At 39.0% G+C, this 18923-nt stretch overlaps 1 protein-coding gene across 1 annotated transcript; it reads left to right on the top strand.

Annotated features, from left to right (window-relative positions):
• Positions 1-15909: 15909 nt before the first annotated feature.
• Positions 15910-17761, top strand: LOC125233950 (probable ribosome biogenesis protein RLP24). Its single transcript, XM_048140124.1, has 3 exons — positions 15910-16043; positions 16121-16443; positions 17222-17761. Exons 1-3 carry the CDS (start codon positions 15963-15965, stop codon positions 17394-17396), a joined length of 579 nt encoding a protein of 192 aa, XP_047996081.1. The 5' UTR covers positions 15910-15962; the 3' UTR covers positions 17397-17761.
• Positions 17762-18923: the final 1162 nt, after the last annotated feature.

Genomic DNA, 18923 nt, shown 5'->3' with positions numbered 1-18923 from the left:
GTAAACCTTTCACCATTAGCAATAAAGACTTAAGCAAATACGCGAAAGGAAAGCCTGGTTTCATGCCGACAAAAGATTTATGTACGCAAAAATTACCAACAAAAATGTATCGCTTTGAGCAGTGTTTGTCGAAATGTTTAAATTGTTCGCGAATTACTGGTATTATAGGTCATTCAATTGGATAATTTTAACCGCTGTTGATTACACAACACATAATCATATTCATATATGTATATGCGTTTGTATTGTATGAACCAGCACTTACAAATAGTGCGATAGGGACGGCCTGCTATTTTATCGTCTATCGCGCGACCATGCTTCCCGTGCTGGGTATGCACCTATTTGAGTTTTCTTAAGTTCTTTAACAAAATTTTAAGGAGGCTAAGGCCAACTAATAGTGTTGGCCGAACGATTACGATATGTACTGTGTCTGGTCTCTAGCCTACTTTGATCGGTGTTAGAATTTGCTTGTTTAGTTTTTTAATTCGATTTTTATAACAAAAATCCAGTTTATGTCTCAATAAAATTCTTCAAGAGTTGTCGCTTACTTATTTAAAAACACAAAATGTCCCAACTAGTTTAGTTTCCGTCGGCATTCGAACCGCATCGTCACAAAGAGGCCCATTCCTTATTCAAATAGTTCTCGATTACGTTCAAACTGGCCATTTACGGTCTCCGTATCGATTACAGCGATACATTAATCGACTCAAGTCGGTGTCAAATGGTTCCAGTACGTTTCAATCGATGCTTTTCTTGAATCGTTTTGTTTCGACAAAACATGAGAGTTCTGTTGTAGCTCAAACGCTAACACAGGGATGGCAAACCAATGGCACGTGATTATAAATTTTATTGCACCGATATGTTTAAACATGTAGACTAATCTTTTCTTTGCGCGTTGTGAATGAATTGCGTTTCGAGATTAGATTGATAAGCAGATTTTTTTAGAAATAATTGCATAGTCAGGATCAAAGATTGGCCACCCCTGCCCTAGTTCTTTAGAAAGTTAACAGATAGGCCTAAGTAGGTCCAATGGGGCATTTAATGGTGCGTAACAATCATAAATTATGTGCGGCGTGCGCGCGGTATGGGATATTGTACTACGCGTGCGCTCTCAAGAAGATGGATGTGGATCCGCCCATACAACCATTTCAGTCGCAAAATCTTCAAATCAGTAACTAACTGTCAAATGTGACATAACGCGTGGTAACGTCGTGCAAACAATGCGACCGTATTGATACAATAACAAAATGTAGTCGTCGTGTGCACTCGTTACGGTAACAAAATGTGTACGAATTTGTGGCTGTCAATGTCACTGTCAGAATGACTTTTAACGACACTTTATTAGTCGACGTTTGCACACATAACGGTAACAACATGTGGACGAATTTGTGGCTGTCATTGTCACTGTCAGAACGGTTTCTGACAGTGACATTGACAGAATTTGTACACACATGTGTAGGTCAGATTACCGAACTGCTCCTAAACCACTGTATCCGCAAATGACAATCTGAAATACGAAGGTTTCTCAAACTGTCTTGTGAAGTTGTGGACTGGTTGCTTTGAATCATTTAAATATGAGCGAATTAAATAATAATAAACGACGACGACCATTTAAGCACTCTTCGACATTTTATAGAAATGTGGGAAAGTTAAGAAAAGTGCAGAATGATAATACAAATAGATAAGCACTTTATAGTTACTTAATGTATTAAATATATAATTTTTAATTCTTATTGATAAAAATGAAGTGTAGTGTTGCTTTACACAATAAAAGTAGGAATCAAATGAAATAGAGTATTTACTGTGATATTAATAGAATTTCTGTTGCGCAATGATAGTTTTTTTCAGTACAGATGCTGCTTTTTTTAACGCAGTAGTGCGAGCAAATCAAGCAATGATTCATTTCTTGTCTGGTCGAAACTCTTAGCTTAGATTTAGGTACTGAAAATCGTCGTACGATACACGTGCGAAAAGGACATTCACAACTCGTGTCGATTTAAAACACTCCCTTCGTTCGTGTATTAATTTATCGCTACTCGTATCGATTTTCCTCTTTTCCGCACTCGTATCTACAAGTATTTTGTTTGGGTTACAAAAAAAACACATTATTTACTCTACTACGTTTTATTTATGTCTCTTTAACATTACAAATTTGTAGACACTTATCTATACAAAAATCTTGACAAAAGAAGTACAGATCGCTGAAATTAATGTTGATAGTAATATTAATGACGACTACTTCAACAAGTGTCAATTGTGAAATGCCGCAAAATACTAGTTGCTCTATAGAAGTCCATAATAATATGATCCCCGATCCTTTACAACCCAGCAGCTCGGTACGCACGTTACAATTTTTTTTAAATCTTCTTTAGTGAGGGCAACTGAGTACGACGGCATATTTAATTGTTTATAAAGTTTGAGGATACCTGGAAAAAAATAATACAAGAAGCCATTTTGAAAATATAATAAATATTCACTGCTTTCGGTCACGCGTGTACTCTGCGACCATTTTGCGACCGTTTGTCGACCGTTTGGTGACCGTTTGGCGACTGTTTTTTACATGGAATATTACCGTCTTAATCCATATTTTAACAACTTTATTGGTTTTCTAGGCATTATTTTTATTATTTCAGTATAGTATATGCACCGGAGCACTAAAACTTCACCAATCAATATACATAACACGCAAACACCGAGTAGTCAATAATATTATTACTGGTTAAACTGAGGTAAATTGATGGCGCGTTGATAAATTTAGACTTATTTTATGAAATCACTCGAGCAATTTAATTGGCCATGGTAATTAGCCCACATTATATTACAAATGCAAACAATATTTATCTTTAACAAATTCTTATGCCATTACATTTTAATGTCAAATGATTTTATTTCTTTTTTACTTTGACGTCTCTGACAGTCGCCATTTGAAAAGAATGAAATGAACGAATGATTTTGGGAAAGTAGTCGCCAAACGGTAACAATGTGTGGACGCGTAGTGCACACTTCTGTCACTTCTGTGACCATTTGTGCCTGTTACCAATCGTCCCCATTTGGGTCGCCACGACTAAACGTCGACCGTACTGCGACTAATCATTGAGACCCGAAGACCTGTGTGTACACAAAATAGGAGGATTTGCGTAGGAACGGCGACCGATTATGGTTATATGGGCGTGTAATTCCAGTTTCTAATGGCACCTAAACGCGTTAAACATAGCTTTATTTTAATAGAATATTTAAAAATTAAAAACAACCTGTGTGCATTTACGTAAATTTAAAAACTGGTGTGACTTCCAGATTAAGCTTCGAACCGGAGGTTGTTTCGAAATCCAGCTTGGACCAGGAGCGATTTACGAATTTGTCTACCGTGTGAAGGTGTGATCTTACAAGCACGAGTTTAATGGAGTATTAAGATAGACCTATTACATTATTTATTTTACCCATCAAAAACATAGAATGCACGATTTTAGAAGTCTGTCGTAATAAATACAGTAAACCTAGGGGTTTATGGACTCGCGCGCGAGAGCGCAAGCAGTACTAGACCGCCTGAGGATATTTACGAGTATTAATGGTCTCATCTGTTTACCTGAAAGTGTGATAAATGAATCACCTTTCATTTTTATCCGTGGCGTACAATAGCGAACGTCCGTGACATTGTTAATTCAAAATAATTTCCGCTTTAAACAAAACTGGAAGCCATGAGCCTTCATCTCAACTCTATGACAACAAAAAAAAGGAAATGGCATATCCTCTTTACTCTAATCTAAACTGCGACTTTCATCCACGCACATTCGCGCACTCGCAGAACACAGATTGCTCCTAAATGCTACTAATGCTACGTACTGGTCCAGTCACAGCTAAATCAGTAACCACACGGTGGAGACTTCCTTCTGGCCCTGCTACCCTGGTACTTTACTTTAACATTATGATCCAAGTAGCTAAACAGGTAGTCGAGTTGTTAGCCTGCGGCGTTGTTGTATAAGGCTCCTTTATTGAATAACTTCGTCATTATAAAGTAATATTATTGAACATTTACGGTGGCAAATGAAAATAGACGGTTACTTACCGGCACGGTACTCTAGTTTTTATACTCTTACCTCAAAAGTCGGGTAACTGCATAGTTTCGTTTTCTATGACTGCTGACAATAATGAGCCTGAGCATACCCATGGCAGAGCAAGGCTCTGCAAGACGGCCCGCCACATGGTTGTCAATCCATGATCTGAAAGGAAAAAAAAATATTTAAAATGAGCCTAAAACTGGGAATAATGGAATAGGCAGACAAGGCTAGCCTGAGAATTGGACAACGCTAAGGCCAAAGACATTGCTTGTATTTCTAGCATTCGAATTTGATCCCAACAATGTAGCCCATGTTGATTCTTGAAATTTCCAACCAAGAAATATCTGGAAATCTATTATCCAAGAGTCAATCTATTACCCAGAGACTTTCGATCAGCATGGTCGCTGTTGCTCGGATAATTTAAATTACTTTGGTTAAAAGGCATTAAATTTGTCGCAAACCGCAATTACAATTGCAAACTTCGCTACTGGCCCACATCTCATTGTACAGATCAGTATTACCAGGGCACTTGACACATAAACAGTGTCACCCATTAATCCGACGCAAGACACATTTTTCCACGTTGAGGCACGTCTAGACGGTACGTGACACCAAATTGAAGTTGCGGGTGGTCAGTGAACGCGCTGACAGTTTTACGGGACAGGGGAATTAAGGACCGCTTTTTGTGGGACGTGGCGAACATACGATGGGTTGTAATGAGGTTCGGCGATAGAAATGCGTGAATGGGATTAATTAGACGTAATATGGGGGTTGAATTTACGAGCAAGAATGGAAAAGTAGAGAATACACGCGGAAGAGAAAAGTCAACGATTTCAGGCTCGCTATCTAGAGTTGCTTTCTCGCGCGGACTCCATACATCTTACACGCCTTTTAGGGGTCCGTGAGCAAATAGCTATTTAATTGTAGACCGTCAGTTGTTTAAATTGCTATATAGTACATACTCATAAAAGTATGTAGCATTTTAAAGAAGAAACCTTTTGTACATAAGCATGAGGACGAAACACTGACTATCAGTTCACCGGATGGCAACGGTCCATCTTTTCTTCAGCACGTGGCTCAATTCTTGTAATAGTTCTACTTGACCGGACGTTTCTGTTCGCTCGGCGCAATGATAGTCAGTGAGTGCCTTAAATGTAGGTATGAAATAGGTACGTAGGACTTATAAATATGGTGACCGTTTAATTCTTAAATAATTCACTTCCCTTTTCAAACAAAAAAGTTAAACATAATGATTGATCGTACACCGGGATTGTAAACGAGGTGCAAGCATCATTGTTCTCCTCGTTTGTTATGCATTATGCAGATCCGATGCACTTCGTACTCAATGCTAACGACAATCCCTTCTCGTGCAAATTGCGCGCAATCAAACTTTCTTTTTTTATTTAGCTTACAAAAGTGTGTCCTCAGAAAACCCACACCCAAAATGCTTAACAAGTTATCATATCAGCCGACGTTCATCTACACGGGGAAGAGATACCTATACGATATATGTATGTATAATATCATCTACAATTCCTATGACGAACGATGGTTCCCAACTTTCCACTCTACCTTAAGGCATCGCAAATATTAGGTACCTTAAATATCTATGCTGCATTGGTCGGCAGATTCAAACCGTTTGTTGAAAAAGTTACTTCAACTATAGTTACCTAGTGGCGGTTTCGTCGAATAAATAATAATAAATAAATATTATAGGACACTCTTACACAGATTGACTGAATCCCACGGTAAGCTCAAGAAGGCTTGTGTTGCAGGTTCTCAGACAACGATATATATAATATACAAATACTTATATACACAGGAAACATCCATGACTCAGGAACAAATATCAGTGCTCGTCATACAAATAAATGCCCTTACCGGGATTCGAACCCGGGACCGCGGCGGTAGCAGGCAGGGTCACTAGTGTCACTACACGCTAGGCCAGACCGGTCGTCAAATATCTACTTATTTGATAAAAGTAGGCATGATTTGATTTTTACCACAACTTTTTTCGGCGAAGGCATCGTGAGAAAACTCGCACGCCTTTTGCCTTCCATTGAAGAAATTTAACAATTCCAAGTGTTTTAGAAAATACCTGCATTTTTATAAGTGCATCAACAGTCGGTGTAGTTGTGATTCCTACGGAGTGCATGTTAATGGCGGATGAAACGTGCGATTTTTCGCCGCCATTCGTTCCGTGCATGTAAAATATACGCAGAAAAATATACTCTGACCAAGAGCAAGTGCATATTTTATGGATTCCGTACCTCAAGAAACGTAATTTACAATTATTTCGCTATTATTGATGCTCTACCTATAATAACAGAAGGTCATGTTACAATGTATATGGGTAACTTTTGTCGCTAACCTCTGAGTCGGACAATGGTGACAGAAACTATTTCCGTTCGTACGTCAGTGCGTTCCTTTCCTTTCGTTGCACTTTTATTATTACTGGGTTTAGTTATGGTCCTTCTAAGTCGCTTCTACCAGTTAATGGTCTATTGTGGTAGACCTGAAAATCCAACGCCGTCGGTCTTGCTTCCTCAATTTTGCTTTGGCTAAGGTTATTTAGAATTTTTAAGAATCTGTTCAGTAAAAAAATGTTGTTAAGGTCTATAAACGAAACAATCCAATTGGCAAATCAGAATAAAATTGGCATAAACCTCATTTAGCGTCCATTCAATTACTCACTTCAATTATAATTTTAAGTCAAGGGATCATAATTTAAAAATACCCATTAGTCGCTCATACTAGCGTGACATAATACATTGATACGCTAATTGATTGGTAGGTACGCTAATTGCTGAATTATTATGTATGAAAAAAAAATCTCATCTATTAAAAAAACATGTACGAGTAGTTAGGCTCCTTAGGTCCGATAGTAACGTTTATTAAGATATTCGCCCGTATGGAATACACACGCTGCATAGTCTTTCATATGCAGCTCCGTTTGGTCAGTCGCCGAATCGTAGATGCAATCGAATCAAATGGGATCAGCGAGCCAATTCCATTGTGGCATCGACAAGTGTCAGATTGGTGAAGAATTGTCTCGTCCCGACTGACCTTTAACAAGTTGGCTGGCAGCAGCGGTAATCAAAATGTTGTACTATTGCAATAAAACATAACAAATTACGGAACTCTAAAAATCACGTAGCATTCAATGGTGACAAACGAGGTGACATGCGTAAAATGACAATGTTGGAATTGTAACACAATGGCCCTACATTGTAAGAGGCACACTTCGTTTTATCCACAGAACTTAATTTAGATAGAAGAAACAAATTCATATATTTGTATAGGGGCCGAGCGTGTCAAATTTTGTACTGAAGTTGATTCTTGCCTGTAATTTTAAATATGTCTCAGGCTCTTGATTGTTCATAATTTTTGTGTTGTTGCAATTGAATATCACGTAACGAGGCATTTTTTATGTTTTGGTTGACTTCAACTTACAAAAATTGACGCCCGAAAGCTGCAAGCTGCGAGTAAAGACGGACAACTCAGTGGATTTCACTGAGTTCATTTGACACGCTAAGTAGATACGTTTGCTTGATCTATGGTATATATGACATCTGTGGTTTTATCACTTTTATCTAATTTCATTGAAACAACGGTCAATGTTAAATGTTTATCCATCTTTAAATAAAGTAGTTACATACTATTTTTTTGCTATAGGGGACGAACTTATGATCAATTTTATTAATCATATATTTTTCCTTCTTTAAATAAAGTAGTTACATACTATATGTTTGCTAAAGGGGACGAATTTATGATCAATTAATCATAATATATTTTTGTAGATTTATTAAGTAGTACATAATTCTCCCTTAAAATATCCTTATCCATGTGGAGATTGTGGAGGGATTATCGAGGGATCATGCAAAACATCAAGATACAAACTTGATTAGTATCTACTTCCTTAGTAGGTATGCTTACGGTTCCCTGTCATAAAACATGTCACAAATTAACACGTTCGCTGCGGCAGGTACCAAAACATTAACCCAAAAACCTAGTGCGTTACGAGGCCCAATCCGCCCTATAATAGTTTACATCGTAGTGCGTTACGGGTATAAAAAATGCGTTACCCCAATCCGTATGCCTAAGTCTGTTAAAAGTGCTGTAAGTTCCTGAAATATTGGATTTTCCAATATTTGTTTCGACTAACTGTAAGAGTATGAAATTTCCTACGTCTCATTATCCCCGCACGTGGATACGATAAAAACTCACAAAATTATATAGAAAAGAAAATACGGGGTTATTTTATCCCCGTATCGCACTAAAATTGAAAAAATACGGGGCTTAGTGCACCCCGTAACGCATGTAATGTATTAAGGTCGATAAATTAGTAGTGATGGGAAATAAAAAAATCGATGTGTGCTGTATTGTATTAATAAAAACATTACACATCAAAACTATGATACTTCGCACTCTTGTATTTTTGTGAAAGTAGTTGATATAATTAAGTAACAAAGATAAATAAAATAAGATAAACCACAACCGTTTTTACGTATTAAAAACATATATTTAATTACCTGCCTGCAATTAGATGTCAATTTGTGGTGATTTTGACGTTTACTGTGTGGGATAACCTTTGTTTTTGGAATATAGTAGTTCTAACGTGTGGTTCGAGCGCTTCATTTTTAATTTGCCGATAACAAGTATTTCAGTAAGCACTGCACTAGCGATACTGTGCCCACAACCCCGTACGGGCCAGCAAATTCTTTTACGGGGTTCGCGGAGACCCGTATCGCACTAGAAGGTAATTTTTGTCCCCTGGTCGGTACGGGGTTCCTGAGACCCCGTATATAATTAATATATCAATAAATAATACTTTTAAACAGAAATCCAAATGTATATTTGTCATTTTCGTAGTTGTAAAAATGACCAAAATACAGCTTCCGCACCAGCGGAGTGAACACGATTTTTCTCAGCCGCACTGAGTGATGACAGCGTACGGGGTTCGAAAACCCCCGTAACGCAGTGAACGTGTTAAATGGATCTGTTTGGATTGTACAAAATCATTACTTCTTCATTATCTATCCGCTTTTGCTATCAAATCTCTCCTATAAGCTTTCAAAGATTGATAGGTTTATTGACTCATTTTTAGAGTCAGGCTAAGATAACTTGGCAACGATATGACAGCCGATACAACGTCAAACTTCAATGAAACTATGACGTTTACAACCCTTAAAGCATTGGCCTCATTGCGGATTTATCTTAGCCTTAACGCAGTATCAAAAAGTTTGCCTTCGTCGTATCCTCAGTATATACTGAAAATATCCAACGTCAACCTGTGGAGACTCTGCAATGAAACCCCGATCAACCAGTAGATCAAGAGCCGGAAATGGAGTTGGATCGAGCACACACTCCGAAGGGGTCCTGACCAGGCTATTGGAAAGACTTGGAGCGAATTAAAGCATGAAGCTCAAGACCGATCGAGGTGGCGGCGCACTGTGGACGCCCTCTGTCCCATTTAAGGGACATAGAGTAAGTCGAGTGTCGACTATTTCATAATTATAATATGTTGGGTGTAAAAACACACAATTTGACGTAAGCATCATAAAGCCTTTCGCACTATTGCCAGAAGTGAAAACAATCTGGATATATTATTATTAAAATCAAATGTTATCATTTTTATTTATATTGAGTTGAATCCTACGTTTGGAAATAAGCCTCTTACTTGTTATTTGAGGTAGCACTTATAATGAGGTAATGAGGAATCTCCTCACGCCTCTTATGTCAGGACCACGCAGCGGGCATGTGGAGCGGACCACCTACATTTACACATTACACACTTATTACCGTTTTACTATGTTTTACTTTCATGAGGACTTTCGCCAATAGATATGCGGAATGATGCTCACAAATACCAGTAGGCCTAGCACATGATTGCCGCGAGAGTATGTCGCCGCGAGATAGATAACACGTCTTCTTCTAACTGTATTAATGACATAAGGACGGGTAGTCTATCTCGCGGCGACATACTCTCGTGGCAATCATGTGCTAACCCTGCAGTAGGTTGGCCTTTCTCGAACAATGAAATTCGCAAATTGCGTACGTTTTACCCTAATAACGCCATAAGCGCAGTAGGTATCCGAAACCGAATAGAGGCAGGGGCGGCTCACTCCGCGATTCTATCGCCGCGCTACAAGTACATGCTGGGGGCCGCGAGTTCGCGGCCTACTCAGGGGTGGCGCGCTTTATCGCGGAACGCACGTTCACATTTTCTATTGTTACTTTACGTCGCGAGTTTTTATTTAGGTTCATATATGCGATGTCCGCGTGTGGAATAGCTAATAATGCTTAGTTAAATAGACATCATGTGAATTATGAATTATGAATTATGTGTAAAATAAATATCATAGGACATTCTTACACAGATCTACTATTGATTAAGTCCCACGGAAAAGTTCAATAAGGCTTGTGGTGTTGGTATTTAAACCAAAATATGTAAATACTGTATACGTACCTAGAAAGTGCCCAAGACTTTAATACAATATAATAGTACTTATAACATTTTATCTGAATATTAATTCGTTTTAATACATAGGCAACCCTAGTGCCAGACGCCGCGCACGTGCGGCTTGTTTCTTTGTAAGAATTTTGTAGGCATTTAAAAAGGCGGCATTTCGTGAACATCAAAGCAGTGGGCCTTCTGTAGTTGTACTATTATATATTCTGTGATAGAGGCGCGGTGAGTATCAGGTGGTAGGTATCAGATATTTTTGAGCACCCCAGCCACTCTGACGTCCTGATATCGACGGTACAGAGAGAGACCCGTAAAATCGAGCGATTGGAGGTCAGAACCCGGTAAAATGAGATAATTTTTAATTGAAATACGAACGTGGCGAAAATTGCACTTGGTTCGTATTTGAAATTGGAATGCTGAAACAAGTTTACCTAAGCAACAAAAGAATCTATCAGTTGATTGTCAAAAGTTGTTGTGAAAAAGTGTACATGGATTTTTAGTGATGATATTGTGTTGTGATAATATTTTGTGTTTGTGTGTTAATATGGACTAGTGAAAAAGAAAATTAACTCCTCTCCGACCGCCGAAATAACGCACTCGTAAGTGGTTATGGGCCCAGCGCCCGGAGAATAGATTAAAATGGAGTTGTCAAAAATTTCGATCAACAAACTAGACAACCACAATTGGGTTTCATGGAAGTACCGTATGCTAGCACTGCTCCGCGGTTATGGACTCATGGATATTGTGGAAGGCAACACACAAAGGCCAAATAGACCCGTGGTTGGTGGTGGCGAAGGTGGGGCTGCAGATGCCGCTGCTGATGCTGCTGCTTTGGCAACTTACAACACAATGATAAAGGAGTATTCAAAATTAGAAAGCACGGCTTTACTTTTGATTACTACAAACATCGCTGATGAGGCACTTTGCAAGGTAATACGACTGTCTACACCAAAGGAAGTATGGGAAGAACTTCACAGACTCTACGAGGGTGCTAATGAGGATCGGTTATACGATTTATGCTTGGAATTCTTCCAGTTTAAAAAGGAAGCTGCTGACGACATAGCTACTCATGTGTCAAAAGTGAAAAATTTATGGCATAAACTTAAAGAAGAACTCCTCAAAGAAAAAGAAGCAGAACTTCCTGAAGTGTTATTAATCTGCAAGATTTTGGACACTCTTCCGGAAATTTTTTTTGCTTTCAGGTCTAGTTGGCTGCTGATAGCAAAAAAGGACAGAACAGTTGAAAATATTACAAGTCAGCTCTGTGCACACGAAAAGGCGCTTCTAGCGAAAGATACTCAGGGAGAGTCAAGCGGTACAGCACTGACAGTGAGGATCGGTAAGAAGTTAGCCAAAGGAGACACAACTAAGAAACCTGCAAGTAAGTTTAAATGTTTCATCTGTAAAGAAGTGGGTCATATGAAGAAGGATTGTCCAACTCAGATAAGGCGGGAATCTCAGAAGAAGTCGACAGGTACCAATATGATGTTACTCACATTGAGCTCGACTGATTCAGGCGCAGATAGTGAAGGCTGGTATGTAGATAACGGGGCTACGCACCATGTCACTATGCGCAGTGACCTTTTTACAGATTTTGAACATTTTGCAGAAGCTCATACCGTCACAACGGCTGATGGTAATGTGATTGGAGCTGTGGGAAAAGGTACGATTCGCGTGAAGGCTACGGTCAATAAAAGGACGGAAGACCTATACTTCAGAGACGTGTGGTACGTACCTAAGATAAGCAAGAACCTTTTTTCAGTCCTCAGTACCCAGGACAGAAATACAAACAGCTTGTTTGAGTCAAAGGTTACACAGTGCTTCATGACTATCAATGGGAAGGTTGCTATGACAGGAAGAAGGCAGAGATATGGAGGTTTGTACAAATTAGATTGTCAAGCCATAAAGCCAGTTCCTATCAAGACAAAAATCACATTAAGACACTGATTGAAAAAGAATTAGGAGTCAAGACTGTGAAGAGTGGAGACTTATGCGAAGGTTGCATTTTTGGCAAAGCGCATAGACGACCGTTTGGTACTCGTGAAAAAGCCACTATGCCAGGAGAACGGATGTGTGCGGTCCATTTGTACGAAACAATTCTGGATATCGGTATTTTGTTTTATTTAAAGATGAGTATACACGTTTCCGATATGTTTATTTTTTGAAGAACAAGTCTGACGTTTATGAGAAGCTCAAGGAGATGCTGTCTGAGGCTAAGAATGCTGGACATACAGTTAAGGAGCTACTCAGCGACAATGGTCGTGAATACGATGACAAGAGAGTGAAGGATCTGTTGAAGGCAAGTGGTATTAAGCAAAGATTAATCATGCCTTACACTCCTGAACAGAATGGGTGCTCTGAGCGAGAAAATAGGACTATAGTCGAGTCAGCAAGAGCCATGATGCACGCGCACGACGAAATTCCTCAAGTTTTGTGGGCTGAACTGGTGAATACTGCTGTATATATATTAAACAGGACAGGTCCGACAAAAGACGGAGTAAAGTCACCCTACGAGCTGTGGCTTGGTAAAAAGCCTCAAATAAAACACTTAAGGATTATCGGCTCAACCGGATATGCGCATGTGCCCAAGCAGAAGAGGAAGAAAATGCATAAAAAAGCAACGAAATGCATCTTAATTGGCTATGACAACGACGATGGCTATCGACTCTGGAACAAAGGTACGAACTCCTTGGTAAGGTCTAGAGACGTTATTTTTGATGAAAGACCTATTCAAACAAAAATAGACGATGACAACAAGGAAAGAGGAGAAGAAACGACTGAGCTTGAGATTCTTCTTCGTAAGGAGGTACCTAGATCTGTTGATGTTCTGCAAAATGAGCGTGATCAGAATTTAGAACAACGTAACAGACTTGGTGTTGAAGGAAATCATAGCATGGTTGATCCTGAGATTCAGCATGACGAGACTGAAGAGTTTGGTTCTAGAGGAGACCAAGATGTAGATTGTTCTGAATTACCTGTCACTAGCGCAGATGAATTCGAAGATGCACTGCCAGAGTTACCAGAAGAGGTCCAACAAGAATCTGTTGAATCAGAGGAGAATGAGAGGAACAAAGAGCATAGTCCATATGTATTTCGACGATCGGGATCGACGGAAGAAATGTTGTTTGGGGAAGACCAAGACAATTCTATCGCACCAGAACGGATGATATTGAGAAATCGTGCTAATCTTCGTCCTCCTGAAAGATTCAAAGATTTTGTAATGAACGCAGAAATGGGCTACCCTGACTATCACGAACCGACTTCGATCAAGGAAGTTATTCTGAGTCCAGAAAAAGAATTTTGGAAAGCAGCTATGGATGCTGAAATTAAATCCTTAAAAGAGAACCAGACATGGGAACTGAAAAACTTACCGAAAGGAAGAAAAGCTATACCTTGTAAGTGGGTGTTCCGCATAAAAATGAATCCTGACGGTTCTGTGGAAAAATACAAGGCTAGACTTGTAATTAAAGGATTCTATCAAAAAAGAGGTATAGATTACGAGCAAACCTTCAGTCCAGTAACCAGAATGGCGACAGTTCGCTCTGTTATTAGCGTAGCCGCAAGTGAAGGAATGGCGATGCTACAATTTGATGTTGCAACTGCATTCTTGTATGGTTCCCTGGATGATGAAATCTATATGAGACAACCAGAAGGCTATGATGATGGCTCTGGTCAAGTGTGCCTTTTACGGAAAAGCCTCTATGGTTTGAAACAGGCTCCACGATGTTGGAATCGGTGTATCCTGGATTTCTTCAAAGAAATTGGCTTTAAACCGAGCGACGCGGATCCATGCCTTTTGACTCGCACTAAGGATGGTGGAAAGCTGATTGTAGCTTTATATGTTGACGACGGCTTGGTGGCTGGCACAAATCAGAAGCTAATCGATGAACTAGTCAAAGAGCTCTCTGGTCGCTTCAAGATTACGACAAAAGAAGCATCTTACTTCTTGGGAGTAGAGATTCAAAGAAGAGGAGACGATATAAAAATCTGTCAACCCTCGTACGTTAACAAGGTATTACGCAGATTTGGGATGGATACCTGTAAGCCTGTCTCAACGCCTATAGCAAAGGAAAGCATGTTACGTGATAAAATTGACCGAAGTTACATGCTTAGTAACTATAGACAGATTGTTGGAGCTTTAGCCTACTTAATGGTATGCACCAGGCCTGATATCGCTTATGCTGTTAGCATAGTATCACGAAGTCTAGAAAACCCCAGTGACGATGACTGTATCAAGTTGAAGCGAATAATGCGGTATTTGCAATATACGCCTGACTTAGGAATATTGTATCAAAAAGACTACAAAAAGGGTTATTTAGAATGCTACAGTGATGCTGATCATGCTGGAGACGTGAACACAGGGAGGTCAACAAGTGGCGTGTTATGCCTGTATGCAGGAGGAGCTATTTCCTGGCTTAGCCAAAGACAATCGAGCGTCTCGATCTCCACAACGGAAGCCGAAATAGTAGCTGCTAGTGAAGCTGCAAGGGAGTCGATTTGGCTCTCTCGACTCATTCGCGGTATAACCGACCTCAAGCACGTACCTTGTTTAAGAGTGGATAATGAAGCAGCAATTAAGCTTGCTGAGAATCCAGAGTTTCATCGTCGAACGAAACATATTCGTGTTCAACATTTTTTTGTCAGAGAATTGGTCACAAGCGGAGAACTTGCTATTGCAAAAGTGCCTAGTGAAGATCAACTAGCGGACATTTTTACAAAGCCAGTTGCCAGACCAAGGTTGAGGAAGATCACTCAACAGATAGGTCTTTGTTGAGAGGAGATATTTGAAATTGGAATGCTGAAACAAGTTTACCTAAGCAACAAAAGAATCTATCAGTTGATTGTCAAAGTTGTTGTGAAAAAGTGTACATGGATTTTTAGTGATGATATTGTGTTGTGATAATATTTTGTGTTTGTGTGTTAATATGGACTAGTGAAAAAGAAAATTAACTCCTCTCCGACCGCCGAAATAACGCACTCGTAAGTGTTCGAATTTCCAAAACCAACTTACCGAGTTTCGGTCAACTGAAAAGTTTAGTTATCTACTTATAGGCACTTTAACCGGGGCTTACTCCAACTGGTTTAACTTGTCCGGTACAAGAAACGTGACTACTAGCGACACCTAGTGTCGGATAGCCGAAGTTTTAGTTTTACTTTTACAGTGACATCTATGGGCGAGTAGACAAAGCTATGCTTCTAATACCTTTCAGTAGATGGCAGGGTAACTGTAGATTTATTTTATTAAAAATAAGAATACGTTTTTATTTTTATGAAATAAACATAACGATTTACACATTATGTAAATAAATATTTATTTTGGTTAAAATGCTTAAAGATTATTGTCCCTAGTACGATTTTTAATGGCAACCCTAGAGTCAGCCATATTTATTATCCTTTTTGACGTTGCTGTCATAAGCAAAACACAGCACGTGTGAAAAATGCGTATAGAAACGTGTTATTTCTGCTCCTCCAGGATATATCCTGGACATGGGATCCAATTCGTAAGGAACGATTGCAAGGTAAAACGATTTCCTAGATTTTTCGTTACATAAACTTAATTTCACCAAGTTTCGTAGCTAACCAAAACGCCAATCAGATTTTCAGGTTCTGCCGTTCAAAATGCCACGCAGCGTTCAAAAAGAAGAAGAACCCACGTAAAACCAAATGGACCAAAGCTTACCGTAAGACCGCTGGCAAGGAATTGGCTATTGACCCATCTTTCGAGTTCGAAAAGCGTCGTCACACTCCCGTGACATACAACAGGGAGTTATGGACAAAGACCATCGAAGCCATGAAAAAGGTGGAGGAGATCAGACAGAAGCGGTCCAACAACTACATCATGCAGAGACTGAGGAAAGGACGCGAGGTTGAGTGGCAGCGGGACGTCAGAGAAGTGCAAAGGGATATTTCACTTATCAGGTTTGAGATTGACTAATTGATATTGAGATTTATGAAAATAGAGATAATGGAACTTACTGCATTTGGCCTTGATTGTTATTCATAAACAATAGGCTTCTAAATGGGCCATATTTTAATAACTACTGCAATTTGCCTTGATTGTTATTCATAAACAATAGGCTTAAGGCACTGGTCCCACCGCGAGCTAGTAAACTATCGGCTATAAAAACGAACAAAAGATAATTACTCCCGTGTAACTAAAAGAGACACGGCGATGTTTATAGTTACTCGCCCAGCGGTGAGCTATCAATATCGCCGTGTCTCTTATTTGCAGGGGAGCGCTTATCTTTTGTTCGTTTTTATAGCCGATAGTTCATAGTTTACTAGCTCACGGTGGGACCAGTGCCTTATGGGCCATATTTTAATATGTGTATAATACTGTAATATGTTGCCGGCAACTATTGATGTCTTTCTCTAGAATATGAGTAAGATAGGAGACATTAATAATGGATGGTGGAAAAAAAAAAAGTAAAAGTAATAGTTAAAATTTTATTTTCCAACCTAATTTTACACAAAATGTGGTAAAAGCATGTTAAATAGTCGTATATTCAAAATACAATCTACTTATATTTTGAATCAGAACCACACTTATAAATTCAGATAACATTGTCGATCGTTTACACATTTCAGCTGCAATGCGGTCCTATATGACTAGTTTTCAAAATATTGACAAAAAAATTTTTGAGACTAGTTGATATTTTATCATTTTTCATATCTGACCATCCCTTTTCTTTTTCAGATCACCAGCAGCAGGCCTCAAACAGCGTCAAGCCGAGGAAGAAACAGAAATGGAAGTTGAACCAGAAACCATTGAAGTGGTTGATGCTAAGGGCCGCAAGCAAATCATCGAGGCGCCCGTCATGGTGCCCGCAGTGGGAGAAATGATTGAGGAAGGAGGCGATATTGAACTGTAATCTGTTATTGCAAAATGTTTTGAATTTAAATGATGTGGGTCACTTTCAAGCAGTGAAACCACTGAAACCTTAGAGTATGTGCCCATGGGCAACTTTTTTCCAGTCTATGGGCTAGTATGAAAGTGCGCATACAAAGTTGCTGGCAACACAGTTGCCCCTGATTGCATAACCTTTGTTGTCCACAAAATTGTTAGTTTAAACATTCACTCTAGATTAGTCATTCTTAATATAAATGCAAATGTGTAAAACATACATTATGTTTGTGTTTTCATGTGAATGTTTTTATACTGTACAGAGGAAGCAGTGTTCATATTTTGCAGTGCATACAATTGTTTCTCTTAATTTAATAAATTAATAATTAATGAGTATTTTGTATTATTTTAACATTTGTAAAATCACTATTACATGGTATGGTATATCAATGGTATTGTCTATGCCTGAGGCTGCCCTTCAAAGCATACAAAGCCGGATTATGGCAGATATGCTATTGAAGTCTACAGCAAATATTTTTATCATGTTTGAAGTACCTAAATGAAAATTCAATTTATATCTAAATAGCTGTTTAATATCTTTTTCACCACACCAACTAATAAAGGCATTCTTTGCTATTCAAAAACAGATAGCCAAATTGCATTTTATCCACAAGAGTGCAAAGTAATTTCATACAAATTTTAAGTTGATGTCTTAAGCGGCCAGGGGGGTTACCATGACGTGCTAAAGCCGTTCAGTTTAGGTTGAGAGAGAGGGACGGAGCTATGTAACTGCTATAGCTGTGTCCCTTTCTCTCAACCTAAACTGAACGGCTTTAGTACGTCATGGTAACCCCCCAGGTAGATTTTACGTATAAATGATGACTGAGTCATAAATTGATGGATTTTATTTTGTTTAATGCTTTATAGTCAGTATTTTGTTCGTATTGGTGTGGTGATAAATGTTGTGTTTCACTCGGTGGCAAAGTTTGTTTTACCTTCGTGCCTTGAAACCCTCGCAACGCTCAAGATTCCACTTTTTGAACCACTCGCTACACTCGCGGTTCATTAGAATCTTTCGCTTGCTCGGGTAACAATACTGGCACGTGCGGTTAAACAACAACTTTGCCCCCTTGTGAAACAAATAACTATTCCTTTTTAGGGTTCCGTAGCCAAAATGGCAAAAACGGAACCCTTATAGTTTCGTCATGTCCGTCTGTCCGTCTGTCCGTCTGTCCGTCTGTCCGTCTGTCACAGCCGATTTACTCGGAAACTATAAGTACTACAGTGATGAAATTTGATGGGAATATGTGTTGTATGAACCGCTACAAAATTATGACACTAAATAGTAAAAAAAAGAATTGGGGGTGGGGCCCCCATACATGTAACTGAGGGATGAAAATTTTTTTTCGATGTACATACCCGTGTGGGGTATCAATGGAAAGGTCTTTTAAAATGATATAAAGTTTTCTAAAAAACATTTTTCTTAAAGTGAACGGTTTTTGAGATATCAGCTCTCAAAGTCGTAAAAAGTATGTCCCCCCCCCTCTATTTTTAT

Source organism: Leguminivora glycinivorella, chromosome 15 (assembly GCF_023078275.1).
Source record: "Leguminivora glycinivorella isolate SPB_JAAS2020 chromosome 15, LegGlyc_1.1, whole genome shotgun sequence".
Taxonomy (NCBI): Eukaryota; Metazoa; Arthropoda; class Insecta; order Lepidoptera; family Tortricidae; genus Leguminivora; species Leguminivora glycinivorella.
The sequence above is the reverse complement of the archived record's forward strand: the minus strand, read 5'-3'. Positions and strand labels throughout refer to the sequence as shown.

Excerpts from the sequence above, each read along its gene's own strand:
- LOC125233950 (XM_048140124.1), top strand. The coding sequence starts at position 15,963 with ATGCGTATAGAAACGTGTTATTTCTGCTCCTCCAGGATATATCCTGGA. Across the intron at positions 16,044-16,120 it reads TCGTAAGGAACGATTGCAAG|ATTTTCAGGTTCTGCCGTTC; the intron begins GTAAAACGATTT and ends AACGCCAATCAG. Across the intron at positions 16,444-17,221 it reads AGGGATATTTCACTTATCAG|ATCACCAGCAGCAGGCCTCA; the intron begins GTTTGAGATTGA and ends TTTCTTTTTCAG.